The sequence below is a fragment of the Lactuca virosa genome, chromosome 7, assembly GCF_052849685.1.
Source record: "Lactuca virosa cultivar CGN04683 chromosome 7, Lactuca_virosa_CGN04683_v6, whole genome shotgun sequence".
NCBI lineage: Eukaryota > Viridiplantae > Streptophyta > Magnoliopsida > Asterales > Asteraceae > Lactuca > Lactuca virosa.
In genome coordinates this window covers 175,471,505-175,496,097 of record NC_136432.1, presented here as the reverse complement: position 1 = coordinate 175,496,097, position 24,593 = coordinate 175,471,505, and the positions used below count along the sequence as shown (strand labels likewise).

The following is a 24,593-nucleotide window of genomic DNA, read 5'->3' as shown; positions in this document are numbered from 1 at the left end:
ATTTTGTAGCAACTGGCCCATAATGAGTTATTAGTGATATTATTATAGAAATAGAAAATCAAATTCAATTTAATTATATCCATACCTAAACATACCATACTAATTTAATTACAATCACATACAACAAGCCCAATTGGTTTATTTTACTCCATAAATGATAATATTGTTTTTAGGAAAAACACAAAGATTACATTGCTAAGTACCGAAGGATAAAAAACACAAACTTTACACGGATGAGAAAGGGAAGAAATGGGAAATTTTTGGAAAGACTGATCATGTTAGAAGGGAGAAGTTTCATGCAAAACCAAAGTTATTCTTACAAGCATTTGATGCAAAACAAAAAGAATTTTATACAAAGGCAAAGTCATACAGAAGCAAAGTTCCAAAATGAAAATTTCAAGAACAGATGTGAGGACAATCATAAATCACACGATAATTGGATCTTAATTACTTGTTAAAAACTTGAAAATTAAGATTATGTTTGGCAAATTCAAAAGTATTTTACAAGATAACTTTTTAAAAAGTTACTAAACCAAAGTTTCAACAGGTTTATTGAGTTTTTTTTTTCATAAATATACTCTTTACATATTGTTTTATATATTTCAATTAGTTTATCAACTAGTTTACCACATGTCTTTGTTTATCACGAATTTACAGTTAACAACTAGTTTTTCAACTATCAACTAATTTTTCAATTAGTTCACCAAACATAGTTTATCAAAAAAAAATTAAGTAAATAAATATTTTTAACTTTTTCTATTCAAACACTTAAAACTACTTATTAGTGGTGTCTAACTACAATCCTCCCTATAAAATAAAAATAATTTTGTTACTTGTCATCTTCTAATGTATTATGTCACATGGTTTTTTCTTATTATTTTCATTTTATTTTTTTAATACAGAAAACTATGGTGAAATATCGAAAGTGTTCATTAAAAAAACCCAATAAACCTTTTTCCTTAACCCATCAAAAAAAGATGCAAGTATACTGCAAGAACCCCTTTCTAAACTTTCGTATTTCTAAAAGACTCAAACTTTCAGACTCGACAATTGTTATTCCAAAACATGCTACTTGCATATTCATAAAAACAATATTTTACATTGATAACTTGTTTACATAAGACTGGATACAAACCGACTATTACAAATTTTTATATGTTACTAAACACAATAGTTTCAAACTATTCAAAATCTTCTATCAGTATATAACTATACTGGTTGCTTATTGCCTGCAATTGTTAAATATTGAGAGGGGTAAGCAGTGACGCTTAGTGAGTTCAATAATAGATACAATATAACGTTATGCCATATATATACTTCAATATGACAGAAGCAAAGAGGAACAAGCAACAACAAAGGCATATGTGAATCATGAGACAAACTTTCCATATCAATCGATGATTTGATTCAAAGATATACGATCAACGAGACATAACAATTTCAATACCAGAAGTGATACGAGACATGCTCTACATGGCCAAAGGCATTAATCTGATACCAGAATAATACGAGACATGCTCTACACGGCCAGAGGCTCAAAGCCAATACCATAAGTGATACGAGACATGCTCTACATGATCAACAGTATAAAACCAAAATAACTCAGGAAAGCATATAGCACATATAACACATAACATACAATTGTTCCTATATATTAAACTCACCTTGAAATAATCGGGGGTTAAAATAGTAATTTGGGCAGCACTTCGTTACTATAATTAGCTTTCTTCGTTGAAAACCGAGAGTTTTCTTGAAAACCGGGCCCTGCGAGGGTTGGGCTTTAAAACCGAAAAGATAAATTTCTCGGGCTTCTCGGGCACTTCGGAACGTATTTCGGGTGTTTGGTATGATCCCGGGGCTTCGGGGGAAGTTGGAATGGCTTAAAAATGGGTTTAGGAGTGAAAATGTGAAAATTTTCCAAACTTACCTGGGAGGTCTCGCAGCCTCCCTTTTATAGGCGAAGCTCGGATCCGGAGGAGGGCAGGTGGCAGCCGCAGCGAAGGCCAGGTGGAGGGTGCGAGGTTCGGACACCGGCGCAACACGCGTAGGCTTCGGACTGGTCCAGCGCCTCGGATGCGAGGAGTCACCGGGCACGCGTCGGAGTCTCGGCTGTACAGCACATCAGTGACTAAGCTGCTTCAGACACGAGGGGGACACAGGGCGAGATCCGGACGAGGGTGACGTGGCCGAACACCAGCCATGCGAAATTCCTCGGATTTCGGATTTTTCTTGATTTTTGTGCCCCGAACTTCTAAAATCCATAATTTTTGCATACGGGCTCCGTTTTTGACGTTCTTTATATGCACACGTAGGGAAAAGTATGCTCTACAACTTTCATTTAGACTTCGTCGGCTAATTTTGATTTATTTTTAATATTATTATTTTTAACAGACCGGGACAGGAAAATCCGTTAAAAATTCATAACTTCTTCATCCGATGTCCGTTTTCGTCTGTCTTTTTACCGTTTTACTACTATTGACTAGTCAATCGATTCTCGTTTAGGTTGTGTTGGCTAAAAATCACTCGATCTAAAATTCGAGTTTTTAGCTGTCTACTGCTAAGCTGAAACTTAGAAAAATCATAACTTCCTCATACGAAGTCAGATTTTGGCGTTCTTTTTATCAAAATTCTCGGTTTAACAAATACCACGACTTTCATTTAGATCACCAAGGCTAAAAAGTAGTTTATCAAAAACTCAGTTTTTACGTAATTCGGCGCCGTGCCGGTTTTGTCGCGGATCTTCGATTGGTCATAACTTCTTCGTTATAACTCGGATTTCGATGAGGTTTTCACCTAAATGTTTCTAACGAGATTCTTTACAACTTTCAATAATAAAATTTCACTTATTTCAAATTTTATATTTTCGTTAAATTTCAATATTTGCCTAATGTTCGGAATCTCATAAGACTTCCAAAACATTCTGGATGATTCTAAACATAGTTTTACTTCATTTGTAGTAAAAACTATCTGTTAGAACTCAATACTCAATATCACATAATATTTCATAATATTATTTACTTTTAACATTACATAACACGATAACTGAACGTGTATGTTACAAATACTTCCTCCTTTTGAGGATTTCGTCCCCGAAATCATAAAGATAAAAATGACTGGGAATATTTCGCTCTTATCTCATTCTTATTTTCCTAATTATAATTTGGGCCTCGATGGTGTTTCCACTTGACGTGCACCACCTCCAAGACATATGCACAAAGCATATCTTCTACCGTTTGAATTGTTTTCTCCGTCTGACCATCTCATTCTTCAATTCTCTGGGACTGTTGACCTTGACGGAGGACTTTGACTTTGACCAGGGGTTGACTGGTGGGTTATGGAGTACCTTATAGAGTTAAGGACTTATGAGTATATTGTACTATGGTCATAGGTGGTGGAGCCTGTGTCAAGTGATCCGAGAGTTGGAGTTTACCTTTCGAGGCGACATCTGCGAGGTGAGTTATCCTCACTATATCGATAGGGTCTACGGCACCAAGGCCGGCCCTTTAGTTGTTATTGTTATGGTATGCTACATATGGATTTGATCTGCTAGATCGGAATCAGGGTAGACAGTATGTTATGCTTTTATGATCCGTAAGGATTGGTATGTTAGTGACCTGCTAGGTCGGTACTCTCGTTACGAGAGGATTCTATGATTGATGATCAGTGTGACAGATATGTTTGATGTTTGTATATGTCAGTATGTGATAGTTATGCGAACATGGTTATTTACTTGTTGGTTGGGTTGAGGCGGTCCTGCTTTGTGCTGAAGGCCAACATACCCTATGAGCGGTCCGGGGAGACTGCAGGCCACGAGGCGGACCAGTCATGCCGAAGGCTCGGGATGGATTCATATAGACTGTAGGCCCAGTAGGGCGGTCCAGTCAGGCCGATGGCCTAGTATGCATGTTGATTGATTGATTGATTGACTGATTGTTGCTGACATGGTATTGTCAGTGTGGTATTGTTATTTTGGGGGTAGCTCACTAAGCCCTCGGGCTTACAGTTTTCAGTTTATTGTTTCAGGTACTTCAGGAGATCGTGGCAAGGCGAAAGCGTGACCGTACCGCTCCTCATCCTTATGTTATGATCTGTTTATGGGACACTCTGATGGATATTGATTTGAAAACATTTTTGTAAACAATACTATTGACTTTTATTTATGGTTGAAAAAGTTTAAATTTGGCGTAAAATTTTTGGATGTTACAGAACCAATCAATTCACTTCGCAGATCTATATTAGTCGGACTTGATTCTTTATGACCATTAAGGCCTGAACGAAAATCATCTTCTTAGTCATCACCGAAACGAAGGTAATGAAATACTCGAACAAAAACGGAATCGATTACTAGCTTCTTGGTAACCTTGTGACTTTCCCTGATCCAAGTGTGAGTCATGTGCTTCCAGTAGTATAGGCCTCTACTACTATTCATACCTACTCATACTCGTCATAAGTATTGTCTTGCAGTCCCCAAGTCACCATATCAAGAATTTTTACAAAGGACCTTATCACACATGAATGTGTTCAAACAAGTACATACGACAATTTCTCCTAGACTCAACTGGGGATTTTACGTTTCTATTAAACATATCTTAGATTTCCTAAATTCATCTTCTAGAATTCTTTTATGCATAAGCTCGATCTAGCATATCCTAATATTTCTCCTAATTCGAAAGGAATTTCACTTCCAGACCAAGGTCGACAACAGACCTTAAACTTTCTCAAGTAATAGCAATATAAGTAAGCAACCTAAGGCATGCTATATCCATTTATCATTTAGCACATATTAGAATATAAGGCATTTCTCCTCTAATATTCTAGTGCTTGTCCATTTAGGTATTCAACCTAAAGTATACTAGATACACATCGTATCATCGTCCCTTAACAATCTATGTTTAAGTCTAGAAATTCTCAAAATTCCTTGTTCACTTAAACTAATTCTCTGAAAATTTTTAAAGTAACTTAATATTTTAGAATACTAGGGTTTATCACTACCCAATACCCCACTTAAGTCTTTCCTATGGTTTGTATCCATATACTCCTAATGAATCCGTTCATATATTGAACTTCCAACGGTTTAAGTCTAAATATCAATCTGTGGTATTTAGTTCACTTAAACTATTGCTCTGATACCATGATTGAAAGAACCCTTTTCTAAACTTTCGTATTTCTGAAAGACCCAAACTTTCAGACTCGACAATTGTTACTCCAAAAATGCTACTTGCATATTTATAAAAACAATATTTTACATTGATAACTTGTTTACATAAGACTGGATACAAACCGACTATTACAAATTTTTATATGTTACATAACTTCCCAGGATACTATAAGTTATACATACATGATTACTAAACACAATAGTTTCAAACTATTCAAAATCTTCTATCAGTATATAACTATACTGGTTGCTTATTGCCTGCAATTGTTAAACATTGAGAGGGGTAAGCAGTGACGCTTAGTGAGTTCAATAATAGATACAATATAACGTTATGCCATATATATACTTCAATATGACAGAAGCAAAGAGGAACAAGGAACAACAAAGGCATATGTGAATCATGAGACAAACTTTCCATATCAATCGATGATTTGATTCAAAGATATACGATCAACGAGACATAACAATTTCAATACTTGATATACATCAATAACACTTCGGCCCAAATGGCACAGAAAATATACAATTTCTGATTATCATTTTGCTAGAATATACAGGCTTTCAGCCCTACATAGCCCTATGCCAATACCAGAAGTTATACGAGTCATGCTCTACATGGCCAAAGGCACAAAGCCAATACCAGAAGTGATACGAGACATGCTCTACATGGCCAAAGACATAAATCTGATACCAGAATAATACGAGACATGCTCTACATGGCCAGAGGCTCAAAGCCAATACCATAAGTGATACGAGACATGCTCTACATGATCAACAGTATAAAACCAAAATAACTCAGGAAAGCATATAGCACATATAACACATAACATACAATTGTTCCTATATATTAAACTCACCGTGAAATAACTTGGGTTAAAATAGTAATTTGGGCAGCACTTTGTTACTATACTTAGCTTTCTTCGTTGAAAACCGGGCCCTGCGAGGGTTGGGCTTCAAAACCGAAAATATAAATTTCTCGGGCTTCTCGGGCACTTCGGAACGTATTTCGGGTGTTTGGTATGATCCTGGGGCATCGAGGGAAGTTGGAATGGCTTAAAATAGGTTTAGGAGTGAAAATGTGAGAATTTTCCAAACTTACCCGGGAGGTCTCGCAGCCTCCCTTTTATAGGCGAAGCTCGGATCCGGAGGAGGGCATGTGGCAGCCGCAGCGAAGGCCAGGTGGAGGGTGTGAGGTTCGGACACCGGCGCAACACGCGTCGGCTTCGGACTGGTCCAGCGCCTCGGATGCGAGGAGTCACCGGGCACGCGTCGGAGTCTCGGCTGCACAGCGCATCGGTGACTAAGCTGCTTCGTACACGAGGTGGACACGGGGCGAGATCCGGACGAGGGTGACGTGGCCGAACACCAGCCATGCGAAATTCCTCGGATTTCGGATTTTTCTTGATTTTTGTGCCCCGAACTTCTAAAATCCATAACTTTTGCATACGGGCTTCGTTTTTTACGTTCTTTATATGCACGCGTAGGGAAAATTATGCTCTACAACTTTCATTTAGACTTCGTCGGCTAATTTTGATTTATTTTTAATATTATTATTTTTAACAGACCGGGACAGGAAAATCCGTTAAAAATTCATAACTTCTTCATCCGATGTCCGTTTTCGTCTGTCTTTTTACCGTTGTACTACTATTGACTAGACAATCAATTCTCGTTTAGGTTGTGTTGGCTAAAAATCATTCGATCTAAAATTCGAGTTTTTAGCTGTCTACTGCTAAGCTGAAACTTAGAAAAATCATAACTTCCTCATACGAAGTCAGATTTTGGCGTTCTTTTTATCAAAATTCTCGGTTTAACAAATACTACGACTTTCATTTAGATCACCAAAGCTAAAAAGTATTTTATCAAAAACTCACTTTTTACGTCATTCGGCGCCGTGCCGGTTTTGTCGCGGATCTTCGATTGGTCATAACTTCTTCGTTATAACTCGGATTTCGATGAGGTTTTCGCCTAAATGTTTCTAACGAGATTCTTTACAACTTTCAATAATAAAATTTCACTTACTTCAAATTTTATATTTTCGTTAAATTTCAATATTTGCCTAATGTTCGGAATCACATAAGACTTCCAAAACATTCTGGATGATTCTAAACATAGTTTTACTTCATTTGTAGTAAAAACTATCTGTTAGAACTCAATACTCAATATCACATAATATTTCATAATATTATTTACTTTTAACATTACATAACACGATAACTGAACGTGTATGTTACATATACATAAGATAGGTGTCAAAAGAAATTATAAAGCCCACTACAGGTCTAATAAAAAACACATTCGAAATATATAAATGGTGGGGATAAATCACGAAATAAAAAATAATGAGTTAAAAAGCAATTTGAAGAAGCTAAACGGTTAAAGAAAATTGTGTTTTTAATCAAAATAAAATCAATTGTGATTGTTCTATTCCTAATATTACATACATGATAGTCATATATTTACTTTCTATATATATATATATATATATATATATATATATATATATATATATATATATATAATATGAGTTATTGTGTGAACTAAAAAATTTGTCAGAACTTGAGAATTCCTAATCCGCTTATCATTTTTCAGAAACATGACCACAAATCTTTTCCAAATGATGCATCTAAGTCATACCTAGGCTGGGAAAAATTGGCATTTTTTTTTGAAATGTGCATGTATGTATGATATATGCGTCCGCAATCCATATAATTGTTGATTATCAATATTACTACGGATAATCATGTGTCCGCAGTCCATATACCTATTGATTATCAATATTTGTAACATGTTGTTTCCTGCCATTTCTGAGTCATGGACCGGAATTCGATTGTGTAAGGTTTTGGGCCTTAAGGAGGCAGCGTTTAGCCCTTGTGGAATGAGGTAATGATAGATAAGAGATTTTACCCTTAAATAGTGAATAGGGCCGAAAGGTAGAAAGGGAAAAGTCATAGGTCGGGTCCTTGCATGAAATATGGATTTTTGTTCGAGAGGTATTTATATCATATTGTAGAGCTCTTCGACACCTTTCCATGAATATAAAGAACGTCGAAAACGGAGTTGGAACGAAGAAGTTGTGACCGTTGGAAGTTTGGGCAGTTTCGGGCTGAGCCGTGTACGCTAAGCGTATGCGATCAATGCCCAAACCCTATTTTTGTGATTTGAGCCCTATTTAATCTCCTTAACTTCCCCAAACCCATTCCATTCTCATCCTCCATCTCTCCAACACCCTCTCTTGAAACCCTAACCCTAGATTGAGCCTTTGAGCAAAAAGATGGTGCTTTTAAGTGCTTTAGAGCATTCTTGGTGCAACTTGGAGAAGAAGGAACTCATTGAAGCAGTGTTGGTTGCATTGGAGCTTGTAGATCCAGACTTTGTTCACCTTGATCTTTCTTCTAGAGGTATAAAGTTTGAATCTTGATGATGAAATTGTTAGATTTAGCTAGTTTTGGGTGTTATGAGTATTTGGTCACTTTAAGTGCATATAGTTTAGATCTTGAAAGCTTGTGACCTTGTTATGGATAAAGTTGGAAACTTTATCCATCTAAACATCATTTTGATTCATATCTGAAGGTTGGAGACGTGGACTTAATAAATTAAGTTGAAAAGATGCACTTTTGGGTCCGTTTGAGACTTAAAGACTAGATCTTGTTTGTTGGGACCATTCTAATGGGTAAAGTTGGAAACTTTATCCATTTTGGAGCTATTATGAACCATAACAATGTAATCTTGGTCTTTCTATCCCTTTCATGCAAGAGTTGTAAGAACTTAGAGTTTTGGACATTAAGCACTTTATAGCCATGCAAAGTCATAAAGTTAAAAACTTTATGACTTAGGACATCATTTTGGGCTTGGATCTGAGTTTTGGACGTAAGAGGTTAATTAAATAAGCTCTTAATAGAGTTTTAGGATTGGGTTGCGTACGTTGGGCGTACCTAGTGGTACGTTGCGCGTACGCGGTCATCGCCTCGCTTTTTGGTCAACATCAGAGTACGTTGGGCGTACTCTCTTGGTATGCAGGGCATACTCCGCTGGGAAGGGATATTGACTTTTGGGACCTTGACCGTTGACTTTGAATTTGACCATGGTTGACCAAGTTTGACCTAGAGGTATTTTGGGTATTTTGGATTGTGTTTGAGAATTGGTCATTTAGATGGATAGGTGACGGTTAGAGCTGAGATTCGGAGTCGGGACCTTATCAGCTATCGTTCAGACTGAGAGGTGAGTTTTCCTCACTGTACTTGTGGGTCGAAGGCACCAAGGTCGGCCCAATTGGATTGTTATCCTGTTATATCTTGATTGATGATAAGCTGAATATGGGGTATATCTATATTATATGATAGTTGCTAATATGCGTAGACCGGTAGATCTGTGGGACTACTTGTGAATTCTATCTGTATAATTAGTGGTCTATTGAATAATGTTTGTTATCTGTTATATGTCGACATATTGTGTTTGGTTGAAGTCGTACTGCTTTGTGTTGTAACCAACAAACCCGGGAGCATTCCAAATATGAGCAGAGGGCCGGTTCGCATGCCAGACTCATACTAAGGGCTCGAGAGCATTCCAGATATGAGCTGAGGGCCCGATTGGTATTTCAGACTCGTATTGAGGGCCTAAGGGTATTCCAGTCCGATGACTTCATGGACCCGATGTATATTGGTATTCCAATTCGATGACTAATTGGGTCAGGGAGCAAGCTAGACATAAGTTGTGGGCCCCGAGGGCAAGCCAGACTTATGATGTGGGCTCAGGAGCAAGCCAGATATGAGTTGTGGACCCGATAGGCAAGCCAGACTCATACTATGGGCTTAGGGGTAATCCAGTCTTTTAGTAATGAACCCAGTACATGTTGTTATTTGTTATGTTTATGTGGTGGTATTTTGGGGAAACTCACTAAGCTTTGTGCTTACAGTTTTAGTTTATGGTTTCAAGTACTTCAGAGGACCATGGCGAGGCGAATGCATGACCGTACACATCATGATTTTTATGTTGTTGATCTTGGGAGACTCTGATTTTAAATAATGTTTTGGAAACAATGATTTTGTAAATGCTTTTATTAGTAAATGAGTTATTTTGAAAAGTTTAAATTGGTTGTATTTTTGAGATGTCACAATATTACTGCGGATAATCATATCTACGTCCGCGGTCCAAAAATATGCATGCGTGCATATTTAGATGTGCATATATGCATATTTCCAACAAACAAAAAATCGTTATATCTTTTTTGAACATTGATCCCTTTTTTGGACGCAACATTTGGTGAATATTTGTGGTTTTGGTTTAGAAAAATGATGAGCAGATTAAGAGTTCTTGAGTCTCGTAAATCTTTAAGTTCTCTCTCTCTCTCTCTCTCTCTATATATATATATATATATATATATATATATATATATATATATATATGATAAACATGAAAAACATGTTTGTTTAGTTATATACCTTTTCCATTTTGCTTTTTTTAAGTTATTTTTGTGAAACACAATAGAATTATGACTTTTCTAAAATGAAAAGTTTTTATTTATTCATAACTGTATAAAATTTTAACATTGTAATTTCATGTTACAATTTTAAAAACCGAGTTTTTAGTTGAACCGGTTTGTTTGGTTAGTCTGGTTTTCAGAATTTTTATATTCTTTTATTTTACTGCGTAGCATTTACTTTTTTTAGTAATAAAACCACACTACTTGAACCATATAGAAAAAGTTATAAAATATCTAATGCATAGGAGTTTTTTTGTTATTTCGAAGTCTATTAAGTTGGCTAACATGAATATTAAAAATCAAGTGAAATGTTATATGACTAACTCATATTTAAATGATTCTCACGTTCACTTTTTAAAATTGCAAAGAATGATTATCAAACAAAAGATGTACACAATGATAAAAGAAGTCTAGATAGATGTGAAAAAACCACCAAAGTTTGTTATACAAATTGTCTCATTTCCATGTGTTTTTATTCAATTTAACCGGTTAAATCGAGTGTTAACGATACAATTAGTTCAACCGGTTTTTGTAAAAACCGGTCGGTTCGTTCCGATGCAGAAATCGACATAAACCGACGCTAGTTAAACCATTCTTTTTCGCGGTTTCCGATTCAAATCGATTTTTAAAACATTGATATATATGTTCAAATATTAAAGTGTTAACTGTTTTAAAAAGTGATATACATTTTTTATTTTTTACTTAATCATTTAATACATAACATTTCTTTTTTATTTTTTCATCAAATTTGTATTAAATTAAACAATAAAGAATTTCATAAATAACTAAATATATGATATAAACAATTATAGTTGTTTATTTTAGAAAAATTACCGAGACCGATTTGATCGGATTTCAGCCATTCCAATTCTTTTGACCATTTTTCAAAAAGTCGATATGTTGCAAGACTGAGTTGAACGAGTTTTACGACACTGATTCTAGCATAATGTTATTCAACAGTTCTTGACAGTCATATTAACACATAATTTAATTATATAAATATAAAAGAGTTGGACAAAAATGATGGATCAACCCAACCCCTTTATGGCAATGTTCTGGAGGCATGAACATCAAACATTTGGGGCTCAAAGACAGCCATTTAACTTTGCCGACATAGAAACATGACTACCAGTCTACCACCATTGACGTTGTTTCAAGTCCTTTCATATGGGAATTCAATATATATATATATATATATATATATATATATATATATATATATATATATATATATATATATATATATATATGTAAAGCATATTAGTAATTTTAAGAAGTACAAAATACAAAGCTTTTTGTACAAATCAATTATGCATAACAAAATCATTAATACTTACCAAAATTTTGAACACTTGAATTAAGGAAAGTTATTAAAAAATTAATTTGAAGCAAAATAACAATTTTAAAATATTAAATTCATCAATATAAGTTAATTTACATTTCTTAAACTAGATACAGATAATATTTAATTTACATCAAATGTATAGACACAATATAAAAATAAGTTCTAAACGTAAATATTTTAATTAAAAGTGGTAATTTTTCTTATTACATAATAACTAATAACATAATCTAATAATTATTTTCCCATAAGAAAACTATTCGCTAAAAAAACTATTTATCGCCGCTGCTTTGCGCGGGCACACATCTAGTATATATATATATATATATATATATATATATATATATATATATATATATATATATATATATATATATATATATATATATATATATATATATATATATATATATATATATATATATATATATATAAAGTGAACTAATTCCAACTATTTGCTTTTAAAGATTCTCTTGACCAAGTTTAAAGTTGATTTCGAAATAAAGAAATTCTTTTTCCCCAACAAGATTTTACACAGATCGAAGGTTGGCTTGTGATTGACTAAGATTGATGTCTCAAAAACCAAAAAAAAAATCTTCATTTCAAATCCTATTTTCGTTACTAAAATCAAGTTTCTGCGGAAAAAATAAGTTATTTAAACTGGCTTATTAACCTTAGAAAAGTATCATATGATATATAAATCATATACAATGATGAAAAAAATCTGACTCTGAAACATTATCTTAATCATACTCCAATCATGGAAAAATCTTCGACTCTACCATTCATGGGACAATTAAAAAAAACGATAGTTTTCAGGTTATGTTTATTATTAATAAATAGAAACAATGTACGTTTTATAAATTTTTGGAATTCAAGAACCTTACAAATTTAATAATGTTTATAAATAGCGATTATCAAATTTAATAATGTTTGTAAATTATTCATGTTAACAAAAAAAGGACAAGAACATACTCATGAGTATTTCTGCAAGTATACCATCCTAGAACCAATTTATAACTTGCTAAAAAGCAGAATAAACACATTCTACACAACAACCATCTTGATTATCTACTAAAAAAATGTCCATTTTATTATTAATCTAACCAAAAAAAAAGTTAAAAGAAAAATAATTAAGGTGCAGTTTGTAAGTTTATTTCAGGGACCTCTTCTTTGAAGGAATTACTGATGGGATTTGGACCCGAATGTACCTCATGCAACTCCAATCTCCTACTCTTATCCTCCAAGATAGACTAAAGAAAATAAAACCAGAAAAAAAATATTTATGAACAATTATCATCAAGAATCAAGAAACAATAAAGAAAAATAGTGAGATTATGAATATATAATCCCTTACCTTATCGTTTAATTTGAATTTTCCAAGCTCTACATCTGATAATAAAAATAAAAAGTCATATATTTTTGTAGACATGAAAAGAAAAAGATAAAAAGATGGATTTGGATTTGGATTTGGATTTGAAACCTTGATGTTTTTGTACGGACAATGATGAATGAAGAGAGAGATGAGTTTGTAGAAGCATGAGAAGAAATATGAAACATAGTGCCATTTCTTGTTTCTCTAATAGTGAATTTTTGATAGTGATGCTTGTTTGAGAGAGAATTGTCTAATATAATGAAAGTTATATAGTACATTAATAATGCTCTTCAAAAGGGACATGCAAAAAAGTTAAAGAGAGAAAAAAAGACCCAAATAGATTCCACTTTTCTTTCATTTTATTTCTTTAAAAAGGATTTCAAAACATTACGTGGGTCCGTTTGCAGGACTTGTGTCGAATGGAAATACTGAAAGTTTCTGCAAAAAGGTTGTTCTTCCGGCACGTCGCACTGTTCATGTAAATCAGGTACACAATAGTTTGAAAAAACTCAAATAGATCCTATCCTACTTTTCTTTATTGTATTTCTTTGAAAAGTATTCCAAACATTATTCAGGTACACAAAAGTCTGCTAAACTGGACACTGTCCATACAAATCAGGTACTAAACAGTCTGCTAAATAGATTGAAGAAGATCCAAGACGGCTTTCCTATGTGGCATGCTTGGAATGGCTCCTTTCACTTGAACACAAAGAGAGGCTGCTGCAGCTGCAAATCACCAAATCATCAAATCATTAAAAGGGATTTAATATAAAAAAGCGAAAAATATAATTTAAAATAAAAGGAGTTAACAAATAATAAGAGCATATGTTCACCTGCAAATCTCAAGCATTCAACTTTGGTTTTCCCTTCTACAAAAGCAACAGCATAAGCAGCAGTGAATGTATCCCCTGCGCCAGTTGTGTCAATGACTTTTTTAGCCTCAATGATGCTTTGTTTAATTGGTTCTTTTCCTTCTGTGAATAAAGCAGATCCTCTTCCACCAAGTTTCACAAGAACTTCTTTAACACCCTATAACAATAATCACAAATAGTTTAATTAATTTATGATACAAATAGTAAAGATTGAAAAAAAAAAAAAAAAGCTTACTAATTGGTGACATTTAGCTACAGCTAAGCTGATTTGTTCAAAGCTTTCTGTTTCCATTCCTGTCAAACGAGCAAGCTCGCTTTCATTTGGACTCAGAATATCAACATGTTTCAGAAGCTCAACTGGAATTGGTGAATCCATTCCTCCTGCATCAAGAATCACCGGAACGCCTGCATTTCTTGCAGCCTGTAATCGTAAAGCATAGTATAGAACTATAGGTGATAGATGATAGATGATAGATGATAATTTAACTCGTTTTCTAGAATTTTGAATTTCAGAAATTTATCACCTTTGCGACTTGAATGTTGATCGAATCAGGAATTTCCCTCTGAAGCAAAACAATCCCGGCATTCTTCACAGTCTCCAGATCATCGTTGGCTAGATTTTCCGGCCAACCACACATATTAGCACCTCCGACGATTATAATGGAGTTCTGTCCATCGGATTGAAGCATAACCACCGCATGTCCAGTCGGTTCTTCGGAAACTTCATTCAGATGATCGATATGAACACCGCCACCTTCCAGCGCCTCCATTATCAATTTCCCATGAGCATCCTTTCCGATCTGGCCAACGAAGTACGTCGGGTAGGATAGCATTCCGCCACATACCGCCTGGTTGGCCCCTTTGCCACCAGCTAGGGTTTGCCCGGTCTTCGCAGATACGGTCTCTCCCTCTTTGGGAAGCCTATCGATCTCCACGTAGATGTCGGCATTGGCTGATCCGACGACCACCAATGGTGCTTGTGTGGATTTTCCGGTAGGTTGATTTAGGGATTCGGTGGTAGAGTTGACGATGAGAGATGGGAATGATTTTGGGTTCTTTCTTCTTGAAGGGATGATGAAATTGGGGATTGATAAATTGGTTGGCGATTTAAGGTTTACAGCAGATTGACGATGGTTGCTGTTGCTCTGCGATCGTTGGGACCATGGTGTTGACGGTGAAATCGATGTCATGCTGCCACTCATCGCTCCTCTGTGTAGACTTGTGAATTGTGATCGAGTCAAGAAAGGTCAACAATGAGCAATAATGAATTATAAATTTTGTTTATGCATTTACACTAGGATGTATATGAGCTAATGAGACTGAATGGATACCCATCGATATCGTTTTTTATTTTTTAAAAATCAAATTTGATCGAAAGTCAATCGTCAGTATTGAACAAAATTAAAATTATCAATATTAGTATCCATAATGGTATCAGTTTTCGGTACTAACACTGGGTATCGAATTCCGAATTTCTCGATTTTAGAGTATCGAATATTGTCTCATATGTTTAAATTTGGTATGGGTCGGTATCGGTTTTGATATTGTACCAGTACGAGATCGGAATTTGATACTAACCGTTCATCTCTAATAAAAAAAATGTATATACAAACCGGACGGTATGGGGAGCGGGGAGGGCTGCGGGAAGTGTCCCGCACGGAGGAACACCGCACCGGCGGTGCAGGAAGGGAGGCGCGGGAAAGAGGTGGGGGAGGTGGTGTCGCACTCTCTCTCCTCATTCTATTGGGCAGTTTTTTTTTATCTTTTTTAATATTTATAAAATTATATATCTACTAAAAAATATATAAAAAATATATCAAAATTTATGGTTTTTAATTGAGTAAATTACACGAATGGTCCCTATGGTTCGGGGTAATTTACGCGTTTGGTCCCTAATTTATTTTTTTAACGCGCTTGGTCCCTACTGTTTGTTTTTGTTACGCGTTTGGTCCTTACTGTTTGTTTTTGTTACGCACTTGGTCCCTATCTTACATATAAAAAATATTATTTAAATAGGAAAAAATGGTAGGTAGATAAGGTAAGGTGAGGGGGGTGAGGTTGAGGGTATGTTTATTTAAATATATTAAAAAATCAATGGCAAAATAGTTTTTTAGGTAAGACAGGGACCAAGCGCGTAACAAAAACAAACAGTAGGAACCTTCCAAGTTAAAAAAATAAGTTAGGGACCAAACACACAAATTACCCTAAACCATAGGGACCATTCGTGTAATTTACTCTTTTTAATTCCATACAAAATGAGTATAATATATGTATCAAATATATTTTTAAAAAAATAAAAAAAAATAGTGAGGGGAGCTTCCCATCCATTCCTTGGTTTTTAAGTGAGGGAACGAAAAATGAGGGAAATGGTGGTGTGGCCCACAAAAAGTGAGGGAAACACCTCTTCCATACCCTCTGGTCTAAGATAATATTTTGAAAAAAGAAATTAAAAAAAAACCTTACATTTTATTCCCTTTTCAAAATGTAGGATAATATGAATAAAATGTAGAGGGAGTTTTTAATTTCTTACATTTTCAAAATGACACATTTAGTGACACCTATTAGCATTTAATATGGTAGAAATATAAATAGGAATAAAATGTATCAGAAGATTTAATTTCTCATTTTGAAATATTTATACAAATTACGTAATGGTGCTGTAAAAACTCTTTTGGAGGTTTTTATTAGTTGGTTTTTCGAAATTTGTGATCATTCAAATTAATATAACTTTTTCATTTTAATTACTAATATCAGTACTAATTTTACTTTAGATGTTTAATTATTTAATATCTATATTATTATTTATTTATTATTAGTTCTATTTTTACTTTTTATATAAATTATATAATGTTCTCTTTTGTTGATTTTACAAGAAAAAATTATTTATATATACTTTTTATTTATTTTTTCAAGTTTATTTTAAACTTTGTATAACGTTTCAAATTTTTTATTTATGTTTTTTGACGTTTAAGATATTTTTTGCATTATTTTTTACAAAACAAACAAAATGTCAAAAAGCTGAAAATATTCCTAAGTTGTAAAAAAATTTACAAAAAAATATTACTAAGTTGTAAAAGAATAGTTAAGGATTTACATACCCGTTTTTTTTTAAATGTCGGTTTCAGATAAACGAGCAAAATTATTACAAAACAAACAAAATGCCAAAATTTTAAAAACATTCCGAAATTGTAAAAAAACCTAATGAAAAAACATTCTTAAGTTGTAAAAGAAAGTTACAGATTCGAATGATCTGGTTTTTTAAAAGCCAATTTCGGATAAAAGAGCAAAATATTAAAAACTTTCGCTTACAATTTCGGATAATGATCTGGTTCGGATAGACTGTAGGCCCTGCGAGGCGGTCCAGTTAGGCTGAAGGCTCAGTTATGCATGTTGTTGTTGATATGTTGTATGTGGTGGTACTTTGGGGAACTCACTAAGCTTTGACTTACAGTTTTTAGTTGTTGTTTCAGGTGCTTCTGATGATCGCAGGAAGGCAAAGGCGTGACCGTACACATCCTCTGTTTATGGCTTTATGATTTTGGGATACTCTGATATAGATAAACAATTTCGAAACAATGATCTGTAAAAAAATTTATGACTATGGGTTGTTTTTAAAAGTTTAAATTTGTTGCGATTTTTAAGTCGTTACATATTGAGGTGCAACAGCTGGTGAGGGAGTTCCAGGACCTTCGCCAAACTACTGAGACTGTGGCGGAGATTACCGCCAAATTCAGAGAGAGAGTTTTGTTGGTTCCGCAGTACGCAGCGGATGAGGAGATGAAGAAGACGAGATACCATGAGATGGTGAGGGAGTATATCAGGGAGTTTGTGAGCTTTTCGGGGTGTAAGACCCTGAAATGATCGAGAAGGCCCGTGAGCGGGATATTGAGTTGGAGCATCGGACGAAGCGGAAGATAGAGCAGGATCAGACAGCAGTGGGCCAAGCTAAGAGGCCCAAGACTTCCGATTCACGTGTCAGAGGCCCACAGGGTCGGAGCCATTGCGGTAAGTGCGGCAAGTCGCATGGTGGGGCGTGTCGAGTGTCAGGTTCAGTATGTTTTGGGTGTGGCTAGTCGGGCTACATGAGTAGGGACTGCCCCAGGAGTGCTCTGATTTGCTTTCATTTGCAATCAGACCGGTCATAAAAAGACCAATTGTCTGAGATTCTCCAGAGGAGTAGTGGTGGCGCCTGCGTTAACCACCTTGAGGATTACTAATGGCCGTCAGGGCAAGGCGGAGGCACATGTGGTGAAAAGCAGGGCATTTCAGCTGACCACCGAGAGGCTCGTGCAGCACCAGATATGGTTACCGGTATGTGATTTATCTTTATCTTTTATTGTTTTCCTTATTTATTTTGATGATTATATGTGATTTTGTATAGGGACATTTTTGGTCAATGGTATGTCTGCTCATATTTTGTTTGATTCGGGTGCTACCCGATCCTTTGTATCTCTTGCGCTTAGCAAGAAGTTTTGTGATGCTCTCGGGACTTTGGCTTACCCGTTGGAGGTCAAGATTGCAGATGATCGTACCGTGAGTGCTTTGAGGGTTCAACGTGGGTGCGTCCTGAATCTGTTTAGTGAAAGTTACTCTATTGATTTGGTGTCGATTCCCTTGAGAGGATCGAAGGTTATCATCAGGATTGATTGGTTGGGCCCCAATGGGGCCATGATTGACTGCGAGAGGCAGCTAGTGAGAGTTCGAACCCCAAGTGGGGGAGAACTGGTTATTCCTGGCGAGGGAGCTTTGCATGGGCCAGCTCTCTGTTCATTTGTGAGGGCCAGGAGATATCTGCAGCAGGGTTGTTCTAGGTTCCTAGCTTATGTTGCAGACACTCGAGTTGAGGGCACGCCGGATTTGAGTAGGATGACCATTGTTCTGGATTTCCCCGATGTATTTCCTGAGGATTTGCCAGAGTGCCTCTCGAGAGGCAAGTTGAGTTTCATCTGGTTCCTGGTGAGTTTCCAATAGCCAAGGAACCGTATCACCTCGTGTCACCTGAGATGCAGGAGTTGTCTACGCAGCTTCAGGAGCTGCTAGACAAGGGATTTATTCAACTGAGCAGCTCTCCTTAGGGAGCACCGATCCTATTTTTGAAGAAGAAGGACGGTTCATACATGATGTGTATCGACTACCAGGAGTTGAATAAGTTAATGGTAAAGAACCATTACCCACTCCCGAGGATTGATGATTTATTTGATCAGCTTCAAGGTTCATCTTGGTTTTCCAATATTGATTTGCGATCAGGATACCACCAGATGAGGGTCAGAGATGATGATGTGCACAAGACATCCTTCAGGACTCGTTGCGTTCATTACGAGTTCGTGGTGATGCCTTTCGGGCTCACCAATGCACCGGTAGCGTTCATGGACCTCATGAACCGAGTTTGTAGGCCAATGTTGGATCGATCAGTGATTGTATTCATAGATGATATTCTGGTCTACTCCAAGACCAAAGAGCAGCATGAGGAGCACTTGTGAGAGGTATTAGAGATCCTGAGGAGGGAGAGGCTTTATTCCAATTCCCCAAATCTGAGTTCTGGTTGCGGGAGGTGCACTTCTAGGGGAATATTGTCAACCAGAAATGTATATTGGTCGACTCATCCAAGATCGAGGCCATGATGCGATGGGAGGTCCTAGGGCCCCCATCAGAGATTCGTAGTTTCCTAGGTATCGCAGGGTATTATCATATATTTATCTAGGATTTCTCCAAGATTGTAGTGCCTTTGACCCGTTTGACAAAGAAGAATGTGACTTTTCCGTGGGATTCTGATCAACAGTTGCCTTTTGAGACTATGAGCCAAAGATTGCGTGAGGCCCCGGTTCTCGCACTTCCCGAGGGTTTGGATGATTTTGTGGTCTATTATGACACCTCTATTTCGGGTTTCAGAGTTGTCCTTATGTAGAGGGGTCATGTGATTACTTACGCTTCGAGACAGTTGAAGCCTTATGCGGCGAATTACCCTACGCACGATTTGGATTTGGGGACGGTGGTTTTTGCCCTCAAGATTTGGAGTCACTGTTTGTATTGGGTTAGGTGTACTATTTACACTGACCATAAGAGTTTGAGGTGCTTAATGGATCAGCCGAATTTAAATATGCGGCAGCGGAGATGGTTAGATGTGGTAAATGATTATGATTGCGAGATCGTATACCATCCTGGGAAGGCCAATATGTTAGTCGATGATTTGAGTCGTAAGGTCGTGAGTTCTCCTATCAGGGATATTTTTTTGAGGATGGTTGTTACTTCGCCTTTGTTGGATTTGATCAAAAAGTCGGGTGAAGGGATGGAAAAAGGAAAATTGTAAGGTTGGTCGGATCAGAGGGAAGATTCACTTATTTGTCAGAGACAGTCGGGAGTTGTTGATTCGGGGTGGTAGAATTTGGGTTCCGACAACTAGTCGGGTGAGGCAGAAAGTTCTGGAGGAGGCGCAAAAGTCAAAGTTTTCGATCCATCCAGGGGCCACGAAGATGTATAGGGATCTGAAGTTGAGTTGTTGGTGGCTTTATATGAAAAGAGAAATAGATTGGTTTGTTGAGCGGTGCCTGACTTGCAGGAAAGTCAAGGTCGAACATCAGAAACCCCACGGCAATATGCAGCCCTTACCCATTCTCATGTGGAAGTGGGAAAAGATTACCATGGATTTCATCACAAAGTTGCCAAGGAGGGCACGTGGAGTTGATTTTATCTGGGTCGTTGTTGATAGATTGACCAAGAGTTCACACTTTATACTGATTGTCGAGAGTATATCTGCTGAGAAGTTAGCTGACATCTACATTCGGGAGGTCGTAGTTCGACATGGGGTGCCAGTTTCGGTAGTTTCAGACCGGGATGTTCGCTTCACCTCCAAGTTTTTGAGGAAGTTTCATGAGGATTTGGGTACTCGGCTGCATTTTAGTACAATATACCACCCCTAGACTGACGGACAGAGCGAGCGGACGATTCAAATACTTAAAGATATGCTTCGAGCTTGTGTGTTAGATTGGAGTTGGGATACTTACCTTCCACTAGTCGAGTTCTCCTACGACAACAGTTATCATGACAATATTGACCGATCGCCTTTTGAGATGTTATATGGGAGGAGGTGCAGGACCTAGGTTTGCGGGGGGGGAGGTTGGGCATCGGGTCATGGGGAGTAATGAGGTGGTACTCAAGATCATTGAGTTGATTTTACAGGTGCACGAAAGGTTGCGAGTCACGCAAAGTCGGCAGAAGAGTTATGCAGATCGGCGACATTCGGACCTCGAGTTTCAGGTGGGAGATTTGGTGCTTCTGAAGGTGTCACCTTGGAAAGGTGTCATCCGATTTCAGAAGTGTGGCAAGTTGGGCCCCAGATTCATTAGTCCCTTCAGGATTTCCACCCGGGTGAGCAAGGTTGCGTACCGGATGGAATTGCCTTATGATCTCAGCTAGATCCACAACTCCTTCCATGTTTCTCAGCTTCAGAAGTGTGTGGTCGATGAGTCCGCAGTTGTTTCTTTGTATGATATTCAGGTCGATGATCGCCCGAATTATGTGGAAAGACCAGTGGCGATCTTGGGTAGGAAGATGAAGGCCCTTCACAACAAAGAAGTGTCTTTGGTCAAGGTCCAGTGGCAGCATCGGAAGGATTCTGAATGGACGTGGGAGCCCGAGGTGGAGATGCGAGATCACTACCCTACTTTATTTGTGGCAGCAGACTTCGAGGACGAAGTGTAGTTCAAGTGGGGGAGAGTTGTAACATCTTGATTTCCAGGTATTTCCCTTTTTGACCCTTGGTTGGTGATTGTATTGCAAAGTTGGTCCCTAATGGCATTTTTGTAATTATTGGCCATGTTGGATGTACGATGGGCGTACGTTGAGTAAGCAAGCGTACGTAGCCAGGGTACAAACCCTAATTTTTAGGATTTGGACCCGATTTAAACATCTTTATGGCCTCATACACTCTCTTAACTCCATCCTCCTTCCTCATTTCGAAACCCAAAAGTGTATGAGTGCATTTTGAAGCCTGGAGTGTCTTTTTGGTGCCATTTTGCTACTCTTGGTGGTGAAGAAGGAGCGTTGAAGTTGTAGTGTTTCACTCAAGGCCTTGGATCCAACATCTACACCCCCTTGTGCACCTTTTGGAGGTATAAAGCTCCAACCTTGATGAGTATTTCTGTAGCACCTGGTTCTTGGTAGGTATTTTTATTTAAGTATTTTGCATTTTTGGCCTTGGACTCGGCGAGTTGAAGGACCAACTCGTCGAGTAGAAGCGGGATGAGACGAGGGATTTAAGTGATGGACTCGTCGAGTCGGGTCCCGGACTCGACGAGTAGGCTCTGTCTGGACAAAACCCTAATCTGAGGGTTTGCACCCTATTTAAACAACATTATACAGCCTCCATCGCCCCTTTATGCTCCCAGAAACCCTCCATGGCAAACCCTAAGTGTTTTGGTGCAAGATTTAAGGCTTTTGAGTGATTCTTGTGGGTTTTGACCTCAAGGAAGAAGGAAGAGCATAGAAGGATCAAGAGGGAACTGAAGGATTCGAGTTTGGTCCATCATTTGTAGTCTTTGAGAGGTATAAAGTCTGTACCTTGCTCTTTCATTTGATAGATCCCTTTTTGGGGAGATTTAGGGCTTTTTAAGCCATATGAGGTAGCCAACCATGATTGCAAACATGGTTGGGGGTAAAGACTTCGGATCTAGCACTTGGAGAGAGTCACAAGGCAGATTTGGGTTGCTTTTGCACCCAAGGAAGGCCCCATGCAACACTAGAGCTTATTTTATGTCCTTGTGAGCTCAAAGTCCCATGCATGCACGTAAAGTTTGTAACTTTACGTGCTAGAACGATTAAAGGAGCCTAGATCTATCTTTTGGTCAAGTGTTGTACATCAGAAATCGAGGATTTTGGGTGTGGACGTTATCGACTCGACGAGTCCGTTCTTGGGACTCGACGAGTCCAAGGCTTTGAGTCCCATTTCTGTTGAGGGTCAAAAGGACTCAGTTGGGCTTTAGAAAGGTTGTAACAGTACAGAAAGAGTGACCTAACGCATTGGACTTAATTTTAGACCTGGAGTTCATGGGACTCGACGAGTGCTAGAACAGACTCGGCGAGTCCAAGGCAATCTCCTTATGTTTGAAGATGAACTCGACGAGTTGTTCATACAACTCGGTGAGTCGAAGTCAAGACTTGTTCATCAGTTGAAGGTGAACTCGACGAGTGTTCATACGACTCGGCGATTCGGATGAAGGTTCATTGATGTTCGTAAGGAAGGGGAACTCGTCGAGTCGTTGCCAAACTCGACGAGTCGAGTCGTGGATAAGGACGAGTAAAGGGAAGGGACTCGACGAGTTGACGGCCCAACTCGGCGAGTCGGGTCAACTGGAAGTTGACTTTGACTTGGACTTGGTTGGGGGTAAAATGGTCATTTTACCCTAAAAGTAGATATCAGTTTCTAACTGAGTGTTTTGTGGGGGTTGTAGCCGGAGGATTTCCGGAGCAGCAGCGGACGGAGGTTTCCCGCACAGATTATCAGCAGCTTCCCGTACGAGGTGAGTTACCTTCCAGTAGGGGTGGGTATAAGGCCACAATGCCGGCCCACCAAAGAGGAGTATTTAGGAGATGATTGTCTTTGTGATAATTATCTTGGTTTGGTTACATGCTTTGGTCATGAGTTTTATTTGTATGATATGTTATGTGTATGGTAGGGATTGGTTTCCCTGATAGCGGTCCTTAGGACCGAAGGGTAGGTCAATACCCGGATATGCCTGACTGTATGTTTATATCTTGTTGTTGTATGCTAGTGGTAGGGGGTGGAATAGTCCCCAGTTACCGGTTGAAAGATACCGATGAGGATTACCGGTTGAAAGATACCGATGATGGTTACCGGTTGAAAGATACCGATGATGATTACCGGTTGAAAGATACCGATGATGATTACCGGTTGAAAGATACCGATGAGGATTACCGGTTGAAAGATACCGACGATGATTACCGGTTGAAAGATACTGAGGATATTGTATGGTATGTGGTATGATGGGGGAACTCACTAAGCTTTGTGCTTACGGTTTCGTTTTTGGTTTCAGGTACCTCTTCGTCTAAGGGGAAGGAGCCGGCGGCGTAGCATCGCATCACACACGCATACACGATTTACGCATGGAGTTTCTGGGATTGTACTCTGATATGTTATTATTTTATGACTTGGATTTTTAGACATGGATCATTGTTTTATGGGATGATGTGATTTCACGGTATTTCTTGTGAATGTTTTTATGTTTCAATTAATTAAAAAGAAATTTTTGGACTCGAAAATTGGGATGTTACAAGTTGGTATCAGAGCCCTGGTTTGAGGGATTCGGACACACCCTCGGGGGTGTCTGGACTCAAACTGAAGGGCTAAAAGG

At 37.6% G+C, this 24,593-nt stretch overlaps 1 protein-coding gene and 1 long non-coding RNA gene across 2 annotated transcripts; both read right to left on the bottom strand.

Moving 5' to 3' along the window:
* Window positions 1–12,901: 12,901 nt before the first annotated feature.
* Window positions 12,902–13,613, bottom strand: LOC145125878 (uncharacterized). The gene is made up of 3 exons (XR_013716207.1): window positions 13,463–13,613; window positions 13,337–13,371; window positions 12,902–13,232 (listed from the first exon to the last, which is right to left on the bottom strand). It is a non-coding gene; the product is annotated as an uncharacterized LOC145125878 (long non-coding RNA).
* A 239-nt stretch (window positions 13,614–13,852) lies between these two features.
* Window positions 13,853–15,513, bottom strand: LOC145125877 (pfkB-like carbohydrate kinase family protein). The gene is made up of 4 exons (XM_079061284.1): window positions 14,751–15,513; window positions 14,462–14,647; window positions 14,188–14,383; window positions 13,853–14,080 (listed from the first exon to the last, which is right to left on the bottom strand). Exons 1-4 carry the CDS (start codon window positions 15,426–15,428, stop codon window positions 13,989–13,991), a joined length of 1,152 nt encoding a protein of 383 aa, XP_078917410.1. The 5' UTR covers window positions 15,429–15,513; the 3' UTR covers window positions 13,853–13,988.
* Window positions 15,514–24,593: the final 9,080 nt, after the last annotated feature.